The sequence below is a fragment of the Syzygium oleosum genome, unplaced genomic scaffold (genome assembly GCF_021117445.2).
Source record: "Syzygium oleosum isolate NSW1041296 unplaced genomic scaffold, Sole_v2.1 Sole_v2.02, whole genome shotgun sequence".
In the NCBI taxonomy this organism is placed as follows: domain Eukaryota; kingdom Viridiplantae; phylum Streptophyta; class Magnoliopsida; order Myrtales; family Myrtaceae; genus Syzygium; species Syzygium oleosum.
The window spans coordinates 17,524,558-17,543,430 of NW_026607486.1; the positions used below are offsets into that span (position 1 = coordinate 17,524,558).

The following is an 18,873-nucleotide window of genomic DNA, read 5'->3' on the forward strand; positions in this document are numbered from 1 at the left end:
TCTTACGTTTGAACTTGATTAGGCCATGGCAGTTCCAGGAGTTCCTTATGTATAAAATAGGGAAGTTGACTGAACTACGAGCTTAATATTCTCCTAATGAAGGTTAAGTTATCTGTGTTATTGGGTGTGACCAATTTGTAATCTGAATTTTTGTTCCCCAATTTTATAGATCTGCCACACGATGTCTAAGCTAGTATTCACACTTACTTGTATATGAATATATTTCATTTTCCGAGTGCGTAATCTTAGGTGGAACAAGTAAACCTAAACGTGATTCTTGCTGCACATTTGTCAATGATAATGCCATTCACGGGCCAACGTTGAAACCCTAATGTTTGTCATTTTTCCAGATTATTTTCTGTTGATTTAGAATTTATAGAGTAAACACATGATAAACGACTTGGCCCTATTCATATTAGGCATCTTGGCTGCTTAAGAGAATAATGCGTTCGTTTTAGCAAGATTACATTAAGTAAAATTAGGTTAGACTCAAAGGGAATGCTACTTCTTGAGGTGAAATCTCACATAAATATAATATGTATATATCTCATTTATCATTGAAATTCCATATAGTTCAATAAGAGCGTAAAAAGATTATTTACGCAAGCACTTAATTTTTTAAGACCTAATAAATATAGTTTATTTGAAGAGAGACATTACTCTTGACCGCTATTATCAGTTGGAAGGTATTGACTTCGATGAAAACAGACGATCCGATCCGTTAAATTTATCCTATAAAAAAATATCCATAACGTAGACTTAATAATCAGAAAGACTAGAAAAGGCACGATGCAACTAAAGTTGGTCACGATCTCCAAAACAATTGCAACTAAATCGGTGAGTCATTAAATAATCCAAAAAAAAAAAAGATAAAAAATTGTGGGGGGTCTCTAACTTGAGAAATCAATTTCCTAATTGTCAGGTTCATAATACTAAAATCAGCAGCCCATTGACCTACTTGAATCTCACTACACCAATTGGGACTGTGCATGTGATTAAATTTTGATACACCCAATAATTTAAAAAGTATACAGATGTGCCTAATTGAGCTGTCAATGTCAAACTAAAGAAATGCCAGTTGATACATAGGATCATGTGATAAGCTGAGAGTTAATTTAGTAGACTGCGTTGACCTAGTTTCCGTTCTTGAATCTCTTCGGTCTGTCCATATCTCTCTCTGATATTATTATCCATTTGGGCGCTCATATTCATTCACTAACTGGGCAGGCAGTAAGAGCCGCGACTGGATCAGTTCTTGAACGGCACTTTCGGTAGAGAGGATCCCTCGAGAAATGCTTTGAACAAGGTGAGAGCCTGCGACGGCGAAGTGTACGGGACCTCGTGAGCCGCTCCTCTAACCGTGGCGAACGTCAAATGAGTCGCGTTCTTCCCTTTTCTGGACGTACCAAATGACTGAGTCCATCCACCAACCTGATTCACGAGTGTCGCTGATGTTGTTAGGAATGTATGTATGGACATCCGCAAGTTTCGAATCAGATTCGACAAGGGACGGAGACATTCGTTTTCCTTTACCACCGTGGTGTGTCAGAGTTATAAATGAACGTGGACAGGAAGAGAATCTAACCTGCATTTTGTCGTACCAAGGTGCGTATTGACCCAAGGATGTGAATTTTAAGTCTCGAGCAATCATGTTGGCGATCATCCTCGTCTGCGTCAACGGAATTTTCGAATCTTGATCGCCACTGCAACATGCAGCCCAATTTCACGTTATTAGTTGATATGAGAAATGCAGCAGTGATGTCTATGTTCATGAATTCAAGGCATGTTTCCACAACACAGACAGTGATACTCCTGACAGGAAAAAAGTTGTCATGGAACGAAACATGTTGGAACAAGACGAGTCATGTCCATGACTTACCTAAAGAGGAGGACTCGCAGATGCTCCTTGATTAAGGCCGACAAAAGAGGTATGATGTTGGTGCCTAATTCGACGGCATGATAAGAAAGAGACCTGCGACATGCCACAAGAAACAACATTTAGAAACAGAATGTGTGGTTCCGACTGAATCAGGAAGGTAATAGAGCAGAGGTGGGCAAAAAGACCCTGAACAGAATTGCCAAGCCAATGGGAGCTTCGTTGTATTAGCGTGGAGAGCTTTCTGCACTCGAGGATTATTGAGGTACGAAAATATCGAATCCCCGAGGCACGGATCAGTAAGAACCATCCTTCGCGCTAGCTGCTCACAAGAAAAGTCAATGCTTGATGAACCAGATCAAGGCCTAAATTCTGAATAGTCCTATCTGTGAATCAATACCATAAGGATGCTTTCATGGTTTTGTTCCTGGGCTGTTTCATTCTTATGCTGTACGCAGGTTCAGATGAAATTTTAAGTGGGTGTCTCTTAACCAGAGCGTGCGTCTTGAAAATCGGAAAGAGTACTGTAAAGTAAGCAAGTGGCTTAGTACTCCAAATGTGAACTATCACAAGAAATTCTCACTAATTGCGTGTTCATTATGCAGTACTCTTTGCTGAAGTTTCTTCGTGTATTCTTTGTGACTATGATATTGAAGATCCGTTAGCTTAAAATGTACTCAAGGGTATCCCTATAGCATGTTACCTCAGTAAAAAATTCTAGATATTAGGAAAGATCTTCCAGAGAATCAAACTCACTTTGGCGTGGTACGCATCCCACGCGCTACTGGAAGCCGATTGCATCGCGGCAGTCCCAGAGAAGCAATAAGGTTCGAGCACATCACCTGGATCGGTAAAATTCCCCATTTCCTCCACCTGCTTCTCAAACACCTCCGTGCATTCCGTTGAAATTTTGTGGTGGATTAGCTCCATCAAGTACCTGGAGTCATTGCACACCGTCTCCTTCAGCTTCAACGTCTCATCCGAAATGACGCCATGGGACCACAAAAATGTGGCACCGTCTACACTAATCTGAGAATCCAGAAGTGGGTTGCCGAGCTGCATCGACAAAGAGAAGACGAGATTGTTCTAGTCAGGTAATAAGCTTGAAAATCAAACGAAGAAAGTTGCCAAACTGAAGAAGCGCGATCCAAGTGGAGCAAAGTATTGTTAACTGCTATCGCCCTAAGGTTGATCGGTTTCCCATGGGACTGCTTGTTGTAATCCAGCACCAGAGCTGCAAGCTGCGGCACGTAGTGGCCTACAATCATGTTCTGTAGAGATTAGTTTGTTCGGAAGGAAGATTAGTGTATCAAATTGAATTCAAAATAACAGAAAGGAATTAACAATCTCTTCCACAGGGGCAACCGCGAGACCATAGGAGTTCCAAAAATTACCAGCATAGCTCTCCCCCGCTAAAAATAGATCCGAGTCTCTATATTTCGGATATTCTTCGAACCAACTGAGAAGGAACTGCATGTTGTCTCTGGCTGCAATTGAAAGGATGTCTGTTTCACTACAAATAGGAAGGCCGCTAAACTCTCGCTACTTTTGAGAGAAGAAAAACCATTAATAACAACTCAGATGTACCGGTGTCTGCATCTCCCCAGTCGACGTAGTCCAAAGTCGTATTCGAGTATGAAAACCCAACTCCGATGGGGGATTCCACGTACAGCATGTTCGACACTATCCAAATTGCAATTTAATCAGCGTAAGTTACCCTTAACAACTTTCTAGAGTCCATTCCATTACAAACATGATCGATGGGCAGATGAAAGAAGTACCTTTATTCCAGGAAAATTCATTCTTCATCAAGCCACCGTCCCCAGCTGGTCGAAACGGACCGTGCTCCATGAATGCACCGAACCCGAGAGAAGAGCAACCGGGGCCTAAACCGAAGTCAATCAGAATTGGCAAACAATAGCACAAGCAGTAATGCATTAGCAGCAGGACTCCCGTACCTCCATTGAACCACAATGTTAGAGGATAGGATAGCGGGTTCCTTGCATCGGCTTCCACCAGGTAATAGAACAGAGCATGGCCACGCCAAGAATCCGTGACGATGTAGCCCGAGTGCTGCTCGAAAGAAACACCGTCCGGCTGACCGGGGAGCTCATCGATGAGCTCGGCAGTGGATGTACAGGAGGAGAACAAAGGAATGACACCATTCACAATCACAATGAAGTACCAAAGCATCATGTACATGGACGAAGGGACTCTGGTTAGTGAAGCACTGAGGAGCATCCAAATGACACTACACCTCCCACACCACCCAAGAAAAAGTAAATGATTACTCAACAGTTGTGTGGGAATGGATCTTCATTTGACGGATTGACTGGTCAATTGATTTTATATTTGCTCATTTTATCATGAATAGTCTCTTAGGGCGGGCACAGAACATTTCTATTTCTCTATTTTTCTATTTTTTCGTCCTAATGATTTAAGCAACTGCTTTGGAGAACGCAATTTCATTTTTCTATTTCAATAAATTTCTATTCCAGAAATAGGTTTGGAACAGAAGTCAAAAGTAAAAAAAAATTATTTTTCTATTTCTGGAACAGAAATAAGAAATAAAAACTCTTCTTATCGATTGCCCTCGCTACTAGCCGGTTACCCCCTTGCCACTCGCTATTGCCACCGGTCGCCTCCCGCCACTGCCGGCCGCCTCCCGCTATCGGCCGCCTACCGCCGGCGTCCTTCGCCGACCGCCTCCTCCCACCGTCATCCTCCGTCATTCGCCACCGTCCAACGTCGGCCGCAACCCGCCCACCGCCGCCTCCCGCCATCCTTCGCCGCCGTCGGCTGCCTCCCACCCGTTGGCCGCCTCTTGCCGCCGACCACCATCCTCCGCCACTCGACGCCGACCGCCTCCCACCCGACGGCCGCCTCTTGCCGCTGACCACCGTCCTCCGCCGCCCGACGCCGGCCATCACCCGCCACCGGCGGCAGTCCTCCGCAGCTGGCCACCGTGCTCCACCGCCCGACTCTGGCCGCCCTCTGCTGCCGGCTGCCTCTTACCGCTGGCCACCCACCACCGACCGTCGTCCTCCACCGCCAGCCGCCGTGCTCCACCGCCCCACGCTGGCCGCCCTCCGCCCCGGCAACCGCCGCTGCTATTCGCCGCCGGCCGCCGTGCTACACCACTCGACGCCGACCGCCGGCCGCCGCCGATCGCCGCCAACCGCCGTCATCCGTCGCCATCGGCCAGCCTCCTCCCACCGCCGGCCACCGTCCTCCGCCCCCCACCGACACCCGCCGTCCTCCGCCGGTCGCCCGAAAAGGAAAAATTTTATGTCGTTATCAAACGAATTTCTATTTCGGAAATAGAAATTTTGTGTCGTTATCAAACACACAATTTTGCTCAGAAACTCGTCCACGGAATAGAAATAGAAAAATCTATTTCTGATCAGAAATTAATTTCTGAAATAGAAATGTTACCACGCGCGCCCTTAATAATCAACTAGCTAGAAACCCTTATCTTTAGCGTTTCTGCTTGGCTTTTTGTACTTTTTCTTTTTTCTCTTCTTTTCTTTTGCTTTTTGCACTTTGCAAGGCGCATCCAAGAACGAATGATTGGGCCATGTGAAGCGCGCGAACTTTTGTGAAAGGAAGCAACGTAGTGTCAGTACCGGGGATCCTTAGTTTTTGGGAGATGCTTTATGCAATCAATTGTAATACTGGCTTTTGACTTGGTCAAATATGGTGGCCAATAAAATAAGAGAAGCGATAATCCTATTTTAAAAGGGAAAAAGAAGAAGAAAGTGTAACAGAGAGAGAGGGACGCGCGCGCACGCACAACAGAAGAGGAAAGGAGAGAAAAGGAGAAAGCAACGAAGAAAAACGAGAAAATGGAATTCGCGGTACTCACTTCGGAGACTTCGGCGAGCCGGATTAATCTCGTTTCGCAGTACCCTATAAAGATTCGAACCATTTATTCATCTAATCATAGAAATTTTCGAAATTAGGCCGTGAATTCGGAGTTAAGTAGATTATGAACTTCGAGATCCGATTTTGCAATTGTTAAGCTGTAAAATTATATGAAAATGATATTTTAGAGCGTTGTAGAGCCATAGGGTTTGACAGAAATTGATTCGTACTTACAAATTAGTCGGAGCGAATTTAAAGTTTCGCGCACGAGGTCCGCTTAATGGAGCAAACGGAGCTCTACTTAGCGGATAGCTTTGAATAACTGCTTTAGGCTAGCGTTTTATTGGCGCGTATGAGATATTTTCGTAGCGATTAAGCTTAATTTAGTCGATTCATAGTTGAGATAGCGTGTTTTATTTTAAATTGATAGGATTACGAGTTGCAAACTGGTCAAGAACTAAGTGCTAAATAGTGACGCGAGTACCGTAGGAGTCTTGTACTATTAATTTATGTTGGTCAAGGACTAAGTACTACGCGGTGAAGTAAATTTCGTGCGAGCCACTCTTAGAACCTTCTAGTTCAAGGACTAAGTGTTCCATGGTGATGGGAGTCCCCTAGAAGCCACCTTTAGACTTTGTATTATTGATATGTACTTCTTAAGGACTCAATGCTACATGTGACACGAGTCTTGTGGGAGGCACTTCCAAAGCCTTGAATTGGGTATCAAGCATACAAGACTAGTCAAAGGAAGGAACCATTAATATATGGTGTGATGAGATTAATCAATGGGTTTGACCGTTGATGTTTGATTTGTAATTGCAAATTGAAAGAATATTTCCACATTTCACTATTCATGTTAACCATATTTTACTACTCATTGTGAAAGTATACATACAAAATCTCTATTGAAAAAAGGTATAACTCATTTTGGATCTCTAGTACTTTATCTGCTTAGAAGAGATATTTATTACTCTAAAAGTTGCGGTTGCCTAACCCATTCATTTCAAATCTGTTTCAGGTTCATCAACCGGCAGTAAGTAGGACGAGCGATATCGACAAGAAATTTGATAGTTGAATTTTGAACATGAGTAGTTGGATGAATGTCAGAGATGATATTTACAGGGTTTAATTGAGTTGGAGGTGTATACATACATCCTAATGGATTCTGGAAACTTTGATTTTGTAACCAATGCACTATTTATCATATATATATATATATAGTAGATTGACATATATTTTGATAACAGGTTATGCTGATTTGCGTTTGAGACTACGTCCTTCAGGAAGAAGGACGCCGTGTCATTATCCTTATATCTGTAGAAGTCAGGGTCTGACTTAATTATGGAAAACCTGAGCTCCAGGGACTTCCAGACACATAAAGATCATCAATAAACCGAAATGGTTTTGTGAGATGTAACGAAACATAACATAGGATCATATCAGCCCGCGAAAGAAGTAAAACAGAAAAGGACGATGAGCTGAAAAAATCCCACCCCTTTCTTGTATATCCAAGGCCCATCGAATTGCCACTTTAGTAAAGATTAAACTCTTCCATCTTTTGCAGCAAAATGACTTTTAGCTGACAAGGAACATGCATAACATCTAGCATATTGATGTTTTAATCTTCATAGACTTGATTGAACAATTCGAAAAAATTCGGGGAACTCTGCTGCCTTTATCCCCCGTTAAATTGCAATCCTCAATTTTATTCTTGCAATGATTTCCCCGTGTCATGCAGTACACTACATGATCTGAAGTATAAATTCTGCCCCAAGCAAATGCTGTCGGGGATTATTTCTCAACCATCCATAACATAAAATAAGGAGAATTGCAAAAGCATACCGACTCCAAAAGCTACGTCTACAATCTCCAACCTCCCACATTTGCTAGTCTTTACATATAATCATGCCAATCTAAAATAGGCCAATAAATTGACGCAATACAATCATTTTAGCAGTTGGACAGCATAATGAAAAGCATTGGAAGTAACTAAAGTTAATTTAGCATGAAATCCCTACATTCTCAAACCCAGCATTGCCTAATTACCCCAGCTTGAAACAAAAAGGATGCCAAAATGGGAGGCATTTTCAAGTACAAGCAAAATTTCTCTCTGACGCAGAATTTCAGCTCTACAACAGAAGCTCATGGAAGAGCACTCTCCATCACAAGTTGAAAAAACCAGCAGTCTATCATCTACTCCACTCAAAGTCTCCTCCATATCGTGAATTGGCACTGTTTGCTCGGTTTGGATCATTAGGCTTTATTGAGTTTGCATAGGCGTGCCAACCTAATAGGTACGGCAGTATGAACTGCACAGGACAGCAGAATATCATTGCATAACTGAAATCTAAGCCCTAAATTCATAGAAGGCAACAAAGGCAACAGAGATATCAGACTAATCAGTTCTATGATGAAAATAAGCATTCCTGCATCAAGAACTCTGCTTGGGCTATCACAAGTAGCAAGAAAATGATCTCATTCAACTCATTCCGCTGCATTTTCATAAGACTATCCGCTCACAATCACGAAATTGAGATTGAGGGATACCATAAAACTATGATGAGATGAAGGCAATAGCCAATACCAGATTATTTATGGAGAACCAGACAGATAAAAGCAGAACACAGAGAAGAATGTTCAACTTACATTGAAAGCCGAGATAAGGACAGTGTATTCTGCCTTGGTGACAGGAATATAAATGCTCTCATCCAAATTCATGAGCTTATTCTGAACACCTATGGCAAATCAGGTCAAAATGATGAAATAAACTAAATATTAGACAATTAAATATTTAGCTGGTAAAATAAAATGAGATAGAGAATATTATCACATATTTTCACACCTCAAGGGTGGTGCGAATAATGAAGAAACAAAGCAACTAATAGACAACGGTTCAGATAATTCCTGTGCAGAAATATATTTGTAATGAAGTAACTCTTTGGTTGAATCGGACAGAGACCTCTGTAAAATCTTTCCACTCTTTCTTACTGTCCTTATAGTTATTTCTTAATGTCCTTACAGAGTCGTTCTGACAATAGTCTCAATTTATCCATGGAAGTGGGATCTTTACAGTCAAATCATATTACAGGAATTGATTAGTGATAATCAGAAGGTGCGCGATGCAAAACTCTTTGAAGGTTATCCGCAAATCAGAATCACCTCTTCGGGTTTAATCCTTCACTCGAAAGGTACTTGGGAATAAATTTTCATATTGGATAATCTTCGAAGAAGGGGAAAGTACTTGCAAATAGATGTTTTTTCGTAAAATAAGACTGAATCTGATTTCACAGTGGTTGCTTCATTGTAATACAGCCAAGGAACTTTGGAACTCAGCGTATTCTCTGGTAGGTGCCAAATGGGCAGCAACGGGATTGGTCAAGATAGGAATTCAATCTTGGAGATACATAACTCTTCCAAAGATAGGAAAAAAATTTCTCCTTGATACCACCTTCCCATTTTTGGGATCTCTTGGCAGGATTAGAATAGGAAAACCCTTGAAAAAAGAGAAACACCTCCTTCACCATCAAAAGATAGATGGCTTTCCACACTAGTCTCCGGTGGTGCTGGAAATTTCATTGATAGCGTACAGTCCCTGTGGACCTTATTTACAACTTGAATTTCCCCATCGATCTTTACATGGGTTGGCCCCCCCTTGGTGCCCTTTTGCTTTAAAATCTTTTTTACTAATCAAAAAGAAATCAAAAATATAATTAGCATATCTAATATATTAAATGTAGTTATAGATATCTTGAAGCAAATAAATGGGAATTGAGTATCTCGTGTATTCTCATAAATGAGAAGAAATGATAAGACACTTTGATAGAAAAGCATGACTGACTGGGAAAGATCACAGTAGCTCCTATAATTGACTTGGAGGAAGGGCATGAACAGAACCTAGCCATGTGGCGTCCAGGAGGTTGGCATATATAACAGAATAAACGGCTAGGCCAGGAGATTCAGCTAGAGAAGAACTTGAACATGCCTCATCCGAAATTGGCACGATTAGTCACTATCACTTATGTATGACTGGACATAATTTGACACTCTGAAAACAAATAGCCAATATGACACGCCACCCTTATTTCGCGGTGTTTAAGCCTAACCTTGATGCCACCAAGCACACAGGTTTTTTTGTTTTTTTTATCAAATCCAAGCACACAGGTTTAAACAGCAAGGATTGACTATAAAACTATCAAATCTAATTGATTTGCTGCAGATGGTAATAGAATTCCCAAAGCGGCCCCATTGACTTACCACTAATCAACCAGCTCTGCCTTGGCGTTTGTCACTTAACACCTCGCATCTCTAAATTTTGCTAACATATTGCGAGCTCAGCAAGTTCCAAATGACTCCCAAAAATTTAAAAATTAAAAAATGCTTTGAATCATAAATCTTGATAGTCTACCACACAATGAGGTAATACTGTATGGTTTGATCAAGAATGGGAAGAACTTCAAGCATTTGCAGTGTAACAGGACATATAAATATCAGTTCCAGGAGATTTAGAAAGCAGAAGATTACTAAGGTTAAAGAAGTGTCCTGAGCCATCTGGAAGGGGCTCCACCTTCAAAACCTTCCTTACTTTACCTTCATCACTGCATAAGTATGACAGCTTACTATCAACTTCAGAACACTAAAGTTGAAATTGAAGCCTAAGTTTTTCTCTTTGACCAAAAGCAAAGCCTAAGAATTGCACAGTTAACAGAACATGTAAATAGAAGCGAAGTTGTGCAAAGTGGTTCCTCTTTTCTGCCTTAAAGGAGAGATAAAAAATTAGTTGATGTAGAATAATTGACATAACTGTGCTCAAATATTGTCTGAGTCACCCTTTCCAGAGCGTCGGACAAGGACAGAAGCTCTGGAATTCGTTATGGATTTTTTAATACTCCATATAACATTTAAATTGCTGAGTTCATACTAAGTGGATACTTTCTGGGATGCACTATTCTATATGCAATAATAGCCATAAAAGGTGTCGACGTGATTATATTACTTTCGTATGAGAGGAGTTGCTCCAAGTATCAGGCATGAGCGAGACAGTACACACTATTAAAAAAAGAGATCCTTTGAATTATATAGTATTCAAAAATGCAATTCATATGATCTGACATGCAAATCTTAAATTTTTATAATTTACTCCTTGCGGATTTGACTTTAAAATGAAAATGGTATACAAATCTGTATTATAGAAAACAAAATGCAAATTTTTCAGTAAGATATACCTGGATAAAAAAGTTTCTGCAAAGCATAAAAAATACCTAGAGAAATCAATAAAAATTAAATTTTGTCTCTAGATTTTATTGCAATTCATCTGTTATTTTACGAGAGCTGACAGCAATTACCAGAGCCAAGGCCCGACTCAAGCAATCACAGCTTAAAACTACCATACACACACAAATGCATGTTTCTTCCAAAAAAATGTGAAGTAAGTGAGACGATACCTCTTTCCTTTAAAAGGATCATGAAAAAATTCGCAGGAGTCTCTTGGACCTAGAGCAATAAGATTTCCAATTTCTGTCACAGATAATGAGAACACCTAGAGGAAAGCATCCCCACCCATCAGTAAAACCTCAAAAATCAAAGAAGGATTGAGAATCCACTAAATAACACTAACATTGATCTATAAAGATCTCTCAAAGTTTACAAAATGAAAGGGGGAAGCAGCATGATTTGTCAAAATCAGATCACTATTTTTGTGATTAAAAAGGGTTGCCCGACTCCAACCAAAGGTGATTTGGTGGCAGCTAAGTGATCAATCACATGATGATAGTTTGCAGCAACAGTTCTGTTAGAAAGTCCAACCCAAAAGCTTAACCTATTAGATGGAGGGAGACCACATGAATATAAAAAGCATTTAGGACCCGTTGTCAATCAATGTGGGATGATTCTTCAACACCCCCACTCACGTGCAAGCCGGATTACGAGCAGCACGCGAAATTTTGACATCACACATTCACATGGAATTTTTACCACGCACATTCGCGAAAAGGAAAGCATTGGCTCTGATACCATGTTAGAAAGTCCAACCCAAAAGCTTAAGCTATTAGATGGAGGGAAACCACATGAATATAAAGAGCATTTAGGACCCGTTGTCAATCGATGTGGGATGATTCTTCAACAAGTTCCATATGCAAGAATACAGTCCTTTGCTACCTTCAAAATCCACTTGTAAACGTATATAAGTAGCTACAAAAACTCTTTATAGAAAGTGAAACCCATTCAGGAAAAAAGCAGGCCATAAGAAGAATAGCAGAATGGTATTTAAAGAACTGGGAAGCATAGAATCTTAAACCCAAACTAAATTGCTCAGGGCCTTAGGCTTTTAATAAAACCGATGCCGCATCCCCAAAATGGAAAACATGAAAATAGAAGGAAACATAAAGAGGGAGAGACGTTTTTACCGCGGAAACAATCTAAAATGTAGCAGAACAAGAAACCATATTCCCTGCCGTAGAGACGCAATGATGAATAGATTACCTGCTTTCTGCTCCAATCATATACTCGCGTGCCAGCCGCAGGGGCAAATTGAAGCAGCACAAATCCTTCCCTAGACAGTTTATATGCCCCAGACTACACCATTTAACCCAAAACTTCAACAGGTCAGAAACTAACATCTCAGGACTTTTTGGATATATAAGAAGAAGAAAGAGTCTCTAACATACATCTAAAGAAGTGAATTCCGGAGATCTGGGCTCCACTGTCAGAGCTGCCTTTCCTTTGTATATGGAATGACCGACGAAAACCCTTGTAGACGTTGTTCCTACTGCACATAAGAAACCCAAGTAACTCACGCAGAAGAACCAACATTGGCGCCGCCGAAGCATAATTTCAGAAAAGCAAACAGGAATTAACCACAATATGTTCTCAGCCATAGCTGCATAGCATCCACACTCTTCCATTCCTAAAGAGATTAAGCAAATGAACGCCTTCGCTGCCGACTTAGCAATTGACTAACCAAGACAGCCAAAAAACTAAGAGAAAAACGTGTTAATCTTATCACTAGGTTAGCTCCATCTATCTGACCGTCCTATAGAGCCACAAATGAGAACGAGAACAAAAATTTACTCTCGACTTGCCAGAACACGAGCAAACTCGTAAAGCTACCAGCAATCGAACCCTAGCCTCAAGAATCTGCTAGCTTTCACCTACAACCGAAAAAACCACAAGAACTTCTATCCACCGTCATTCGACGCCGACTAACGAAAAGAGACCGCGAGATACCTCCGCCGGAACGAGAGAAGGAGGTGGTGGAACCGTCCGACGACGCCGGAGCGGCGAACCGCTGCTGCTGGTCGAAGTACTCGGGCTGGCGGCACCTCAACGGGGCGCGGCCATGGGGAGCTCGGGCCAGAGAGACGCGAGAGGTTTTGCGAGTGCTTAAGGGACGGCGACCCCGGAGCGACGGCTCCGGCGAGGAAGACGAATCGCGGAAGCAGAAGAGCCTAGGGTTCGGGGAGCTGACCGGAGAGGACGACGGCATGCGCAGCTGAAGCATCATCGTCGCCTCCTTCCTCTTCCTCCCGCGGTGGCGATGCGTTTGTGCAGAGAGCAACAATGGCTACAGTGCTTTTATATCTCTTCCCGAGCGACAGAGGTGAAAATTGAAAACATTACATTAATTTTAGTTTGGGCGTTTCTTATATATTTTTATAGTTTCTTGGTCATGTTATGTTCTTTCCTTTTCTTTTGGATCAGTACCCTTTAAAATAAAACGATCGAAACACATTCATTCCAAACTAATTTCCGTCTCTCATGAAATCCGAAGTTGGTAGCCCAACCCGAACATTCCGCTCAACCCCGTTTATTATGCATACGAGTCAACGCACTGACAGACGACTGCAAAATGGATCGACATAGAAAATTCTCACACCTTGACACGCATGCATTCTAACAATACACCAATAGATGGTAAATTTATGTCAGGAACAAAAATTGTGGTGAAAGTTACCCATTGCCAAAGTGTATGATCCATTTTCCCTTCCACAATGCATACACAACTTCCTTCTAAATGAAATTAGTCATCGAGTCTGTCCCTTCCCCAAACACGATCTAAATGGGAAAAATAGGAAATTATTAATTAATATTAGCATATGTTTCCTTTTCTTTGGTTACAAATATTACCATATGTTTCACCATTTACTCCATCTCAATCTTTCTTGTATATTCTCTCCCACAAAGAGAAGAAGAAGAAGAGCAAAACAGAGGGACTAGCATTAGGAGCTCTCTTGTGTCCAACCCCTTTTGTCAAGCAGAGGAATTCAAACAGCACAATCGACCTGAGCCTCTGTTTCATACTAAAAACAGGACAAAGAAATCTTAAGAACTCTCTCTCTCTCTCTCTCTCTCTCTCTCTCTCTCTCTAACAAGGCCTGCCAACTCTGCACCCGAGCGAGCCGGAGAAGCGAGTCAGCCGCCGCACGTACGTCCCCGGCTTCGCCTTGATCATGTCGTGCCGAGAGAACGGGAGCCTCGCCCTCAGGTTCCCAGAAGGGACGAAGAAGGCTCCGTTCATCATCAGGTCTCCCTCCGACTTCCACAGCCAGTTCTTCCACTGGTCTTGCGTCGCATAGTCCCTCTTGGTCACCTACATCCATTAGAGACCCAAACAGAGGAGAAAAAAAATCATTCCACGGTCATGAGGTGTGTGTGTGTCCCTAATGACGCCACCAATTTCTTGCTCATATTTGCTAGAAGAGTCGCCTAAACTTTGATGATCTAATGGCGAATTTTCACACCTTTCGTTTAAGAAGAAGGAAGAAGACGATCTCTACCAAGGCTTACCTCTTTAGCAGCCACATTTGGAGGAGCAATGAATCTGTTGCCCTGGCTTATGATGGTGGGGTGTTGACTGCCGCCAATGGCATACATGAGCCAGTGAGTGTAGTCATTGTTCACCACATGAAAGAATCCCCACCTGCACCTTGGCATCCTCTGCACCAATCCCCTCCCAAAGTGATTGAACGCCACCGTTATTTGCATTATCTGGTCCTGTGAGTACCCATCACTTGCCCCAAACAACATCACCTGACGCCCAGGATTGAACCATCCATCAACTGTTTGTTAAAATTTTTCCAGGGGCTAAAGTTTTTAGCGGATTGAATTCTCTCAGGGGTGACATCAGTTGGGTGATTTTGTTACCTCGTTGTGATTGGTGAAATGGCAGTTGGAGATGGTGATGGCGGTCGACCCCTGGATGGCGTCGATGAGCCCGTCCGAGCACGCCGACATCGACACGTGGTCGATCCACACGTTGCTGGCGCCGAAGATGGAGATGCCGTCGCCGTCGCTCTGCGTCCTGAGCCCAACGTGGTTGAACGCGTCCCTGATCAGCCCCCCAGAACCCCTGACGATGTCGTGGATGTGGAGGCCGTGGATGATCACGTTCCTGATGAACTGGATGGTGATGCCGGCACCGTAGGCGATGTGGACGTTGGCCCCCCGGGCATCGATAGTCTTGTCGCTCGTCATGATGAGCTCCTGGTTGAGCCTGATCACCATGCTGCGGGCGAAGATGATCCAGAGCGGGCCCTTCTGGACCACGGCGTGGCGTAGGGTTCCGGGCTTAGGGTTGACCATGTCGTCGTCAGACGATTTGGTCACGACGTAGTACCTCCCATACTTGCCCCCGCGGGTCTTCCTGCCGAAACCGAGGACGCAATCGGCGAGTCTCTTCCTGTTGCGAGCCCAATTCCGGTTGCACCGCCAGCATCTATCGATAGGGTTGGTAGCCAAGCATGGCCCTTTGTACTTTCCTAGCTGCCTTCTTGTGCTGTTGTTGCCCCTCACGGCCCTGTACAAAAGCATATCTACCGTGAGTTCATTCCTAGACTTTGCATGCACGTTCGTGCATGTACACAAACTGTAACGTTCATACGCAGATGTCATGTCTATGCTCATAAGATATTCTACAGTCGGCGCGAAAGATTGTTCGGAGAGACTTTGGTGATAACATGCATTGTCGCGAAAAAGGTCTAGACTCACTTGTCGACTTTCGCGTTGAAGTAATCGGTGACGGACTCGGGGTGAGGGTCATACGCGTCGAGCGCATCCTTCTGGGCCTCCTCGGCCCGCTTTTGCCAGTACTCATCAAAGTCCCTGATGTTCGCTCTGAGGGACGGGACGAGGGCGGCGAACGACAAGAAGAACAAGAAGCAGCAAACTTGCCTATTCATTTCTACCATTGTTGTACCTACTAAACTACTTCAGAAAAACAAAAAAAAGGAAGAGAGAATTTGCGACTTTTTCTGAACCTGCCACGAGTTTGGAGAAACTGGGCAGAGTTCATGCGGTGTCGGCTCGTCGGGCGAGAGGCCTGTATTTAACGGTCGATGCGGGTTTCGAACGTAACAGATTCGAGCCTAAAACAAAAGCGACGCCAAAAATAGTGAATGAAGAGAGACGCACGTAGGCGGAGGACGGTGCGGAACCACTTTGTGGTCGACGATGTTAATGTTGTGGAGGGTTCGAGCTGCCGTCAGTTACAAGTCTATTTTTGTCGAGGCCCGTGGTAAATTTAGCTTCCGTTTGTGTGGTTTCCTAGGGTTTTTCAATCCGGGGAGAATTCACTGATCGGTCCTGAATCTATCGTAGGGATGCCGATTCGATTCTAAACTTTTCGATTCTACCAATTTAATCCCAGACCTTTGCGCGAAATTACAATGTAGTCCTTCCGGTCGATTTTCGTTGGATATTGCTGATGTGACGGTCCAGTCATCGTCGATAATCCCACGTGGCATACCGCCACGTCAGCGATTGCCGACGAAAATTGACCGGAACAACTAGACTGGAATTTCGTGCAAAGATTTAGGACTAAATCAATATCCGTTTTAAGACTGATTTGGCAATTTTCCCTTTGAATTTGGATAGTTTGATGGTGAAAATGTGGTACGCATGTCAAATATATCCAGAAGGGAACGATGCCATATCAAGCCTATCCTTCTCATGATTGTAAACCGAAGTGATCGACACTGTGAAAGGAATTTAAAATAAGTAATCGAGCATATAAATAGAATTTAGCAGATTTCTCAATCTTGGTTCATTTTTCATCTGATCTGGCTTCCCCAAAACGACCTTCGAGGAGACCCGTTAATGTCGAATTTTCGTGTTGGATCCATGTCACATGCCAACCACTCGAGTTGTTTGCCACTTGCGGTTCCACGTCATCAATTTAGTAGGGATATTGGATGAAAGCTATGGAAGTACCAATTTGTTATCTTTTATGATACGGAAATTAGATCAAGGTAAATGCGACATTGAATGTATCAAATTGGGATTTTGGGTGGTTTAATCCTTTTTTTATGGGTGATGATAATATTAACTTAATGTGTCCATCGTGCGTGAAAACCGACTCCCGGGCTATCTAAATGAGTTTGCTTCATATGTAACATTGGCAGTGTCTAGTGCACTCTAAATTTTGTGATAAATTAACTCCACAACTAAAGATGGAGTCTCTATAGTTGCATATGCACGGGTAGCTATGTGGATTGCATAAACTACTTGATGAAAAACATAAGTATAGTGACATAAAGGGATACAGCCTCAACAAACACCACTCATTGTTATTAACGGGGTAAATTTCAAACGAAACGATGAGATTTTATGGAACGATCAATCGTAAAAAATGAGAATTTATGGAATAACGAGGAATGGAGAAAATGAAAAGATCATCAATTAGCGGCATAGTTTATTTAAATTCATTGTAGCGTTTTTTTCCTTTTAATTATCCATTTTTGCTTCCTATTTCCGTGGAATTGGGAATCAGGTCTTAGAAATTGTCAGATTTGTCTAATCAAGTCCTTCTTTTCATTACATTTTTTGAAAGTTTTAGGATTCGATTGCACTTTCGTGACAAGTTTTAGGACTAGATTATACTTTTTGAAAAGTTTAGGGACTCGATGCATTTTCGTGACAAGTCTTAGGACTTTCAATACATTTAACCCTAATTTTTCTATAAAGAGAGACCGTTAAATTCTTTGATAGACCTTTTCCCCACCTTGTATATATCATCAGAATAAATTATCGTTATAAATCTCTCCTCAAACTAATTATCAAACTAGATTTCTCAACAAGCCATCAACATCAATTATAAAGCTTGCCCAGTTCTTACATCTCTGCCACGATCATGCTCGTAAGCCATTGTCGCCTTCTTCCTCCGCCACCGCTCTCGTCCGCCATGAGCCACCAACACCTCTCGCATCACCGATCCATGTCGTCGCCACTGTCATCCTCCTCTGTCGTGTATCACAAGTTCTCAGTTCTCATCGCAACCACAATTTTTTGCGGCCTCTTCACCTGTAGCCACAACTATGGCTCCATTAGGGAGAAAAGTGTCAAAAAAGTCATAAACCTTTTGCATTAGTGCCAATTTAGTCCTAAACCTTTTTTTGGTACCAATTCAGTCCTAAACCTTTTGCATTAGTGCCAATTTAGTCCTAAACCTTTTTTTGGTGTCAATTCAGTCTTAAACCTTTTGCATTAGTGCTAATTCAGTCCTAAACCTTTTGCATTAGTGCCAATTCAGTCTTAAACATTTGCATTTGTGCCAATTCAATCCTTCCGGCTAATAGCTATTCACGTGTCGAATGACTAAATTGGCACCAATACAAAAGGTTTAGGACTGAATTGACACAAATATAAAAGGTTTATGACTGAATTGGCACAAAAAAAAGGTTTAGGATTGAATTGGCACCAATGCAAAAAGTTTAGGACTGAATTGGCATAAAAAAAAGGTTTGGGCCTGAATTGACACCAATGCAAAAGGTTTATGACTAAATTGGCATCAAAAAAAGGTTTAGGACTAAGTTGGCAATAATGCAAAAGGCTTAGGACTTTTTTTTATACTTTTCCCATATGTTACCTCACCATTTCACGAGCCTTCTCATTCGAATCATGGTTTCAGCCGCCTTGGAAGGCTCTAACAATGGCGTTGTCGTCACTATCCACGGCAATTTTAAAGTTCGATTGGGCTTCGATTCTTTTCAACTACAGGTTTTGGGCCTTTTTTTTCTTTCTTTCGGCCTTTCCGCATTACGCCTCTTGTTTCCCTAAATTATTTTACATCATATTATTAGAACTAGACCCGACCATTACTCTAGCGACACGTGAGCCCCTTCCCATCACGGGTGCTCGAAGTT

The 18,873-nt window shown here is 42.4% G+C and overlaps 3 protein-coding genes across 5 annotated transcripts; all 3 read right to left on the reverse strand.

Moving 5' to 3' along the window:
* Positions 1–895: 895 nt before the first annotated feature.
* On the reverse strand, positions 896–4,204 carry LOC115676702 (serine carboxypeptidase-like 46). Of its 2 annotated transcripts, XM_030599776.2 has the most exons (10): positions 3,835–4,204; positions 3,658–3,762; positions 3,464–3,559; positions 3,271–3,363; positions 3,049–3,134; positions 2,633–2,932; positions 2,065–2,198; positions 1,880–1,972; positions 1,586–1,703; positions 896–1,431 (listed from the first exon to the last, which is right to left on the reverse strand). In XM_030599776.2, the coding sequence occupies exons 1-10, from the start codon at positions 4,115–4,117 to the stop codon at positions 1,249–1,251; spliced, it is 1,491 nt and encodes a 496-aa protein (XP_030455636.1). In that variant the 5' UTR covers positions 4,118–4,204; the 3' UTR covers positions 896–1,248. The 2 variants fall into 2 exon arrangements, with proteins under 2 accessions (XP_030455636.1, XP_056161745.1); XM_056305770.1 differs by having other exon boundaries at positions 3,658–4,204.
* A 3,391-nt stretch (positions 4,205–7,595) lies between these two features.
* On the reverse strand, positions 7,596–13,335 carry LOC115690386 (single-stranded DNA-binding protein WHY1, chloroplastic-like). Of its 2 annotated transcripts, none has more exons than XM_030616820.2 (7): positions 12,962–13,335; positions 12,403–12,500; positions 12,218–12,310; positions 11,182–11,276; positions 10,262–10,335; positions 8,387–8,475; positions 7,596–8,049 (listed from the first exon to the last, which is right to left on the reverse strand). In XM_030616820.2, exons 1-7 carry the CDS (start codon positions 13,236–13,238, stop codon positions 7,930–7,932), a joined length of 846 nt encoding a protein of 281 aa, XP_030472680.1. In that variant the 5' UTR covers positions 13,239–13,335; the 3' UTR covers positions 7,596–7,929. The 2 variants fall into 2 exon arrangements, with proteins under 2 accessions (XP_030472680.1, XP_030472611.1); XM_030616751.2 differs by having other exon boundaries at positions 12,403–12,503; positions 12,962–13,334.
* Positions 13,336–13,794: 459 nt separating this feature from the next.
* On the reverse strand, positions 13,795–16,039 carry LOC115689678 (pectate lyase-like). The gene is made up of 4 exons (XM_030615848.2): positions 15,722–16,039; positions 14,879–15,530; positions 14,522–14,764; positions 13,795–14,324 (listed from the first exon to the last, which is right to left on the reverse strand). The coding sequence occupies exons 1-4, from the start codon at positions 15,919–15,921 to the stop codon at positions 14,100–14,102; spliced, it is 1,320 nt and encodes a 439-aa protein (XP_030471708.1). The 5' UTR covers positions 15,922–16,039; the 3' UTR covers positions 13,795–14,099.
* Between the last annotated feature and the right edge of the window lie 2,834 nt (positions 16,040–18,873).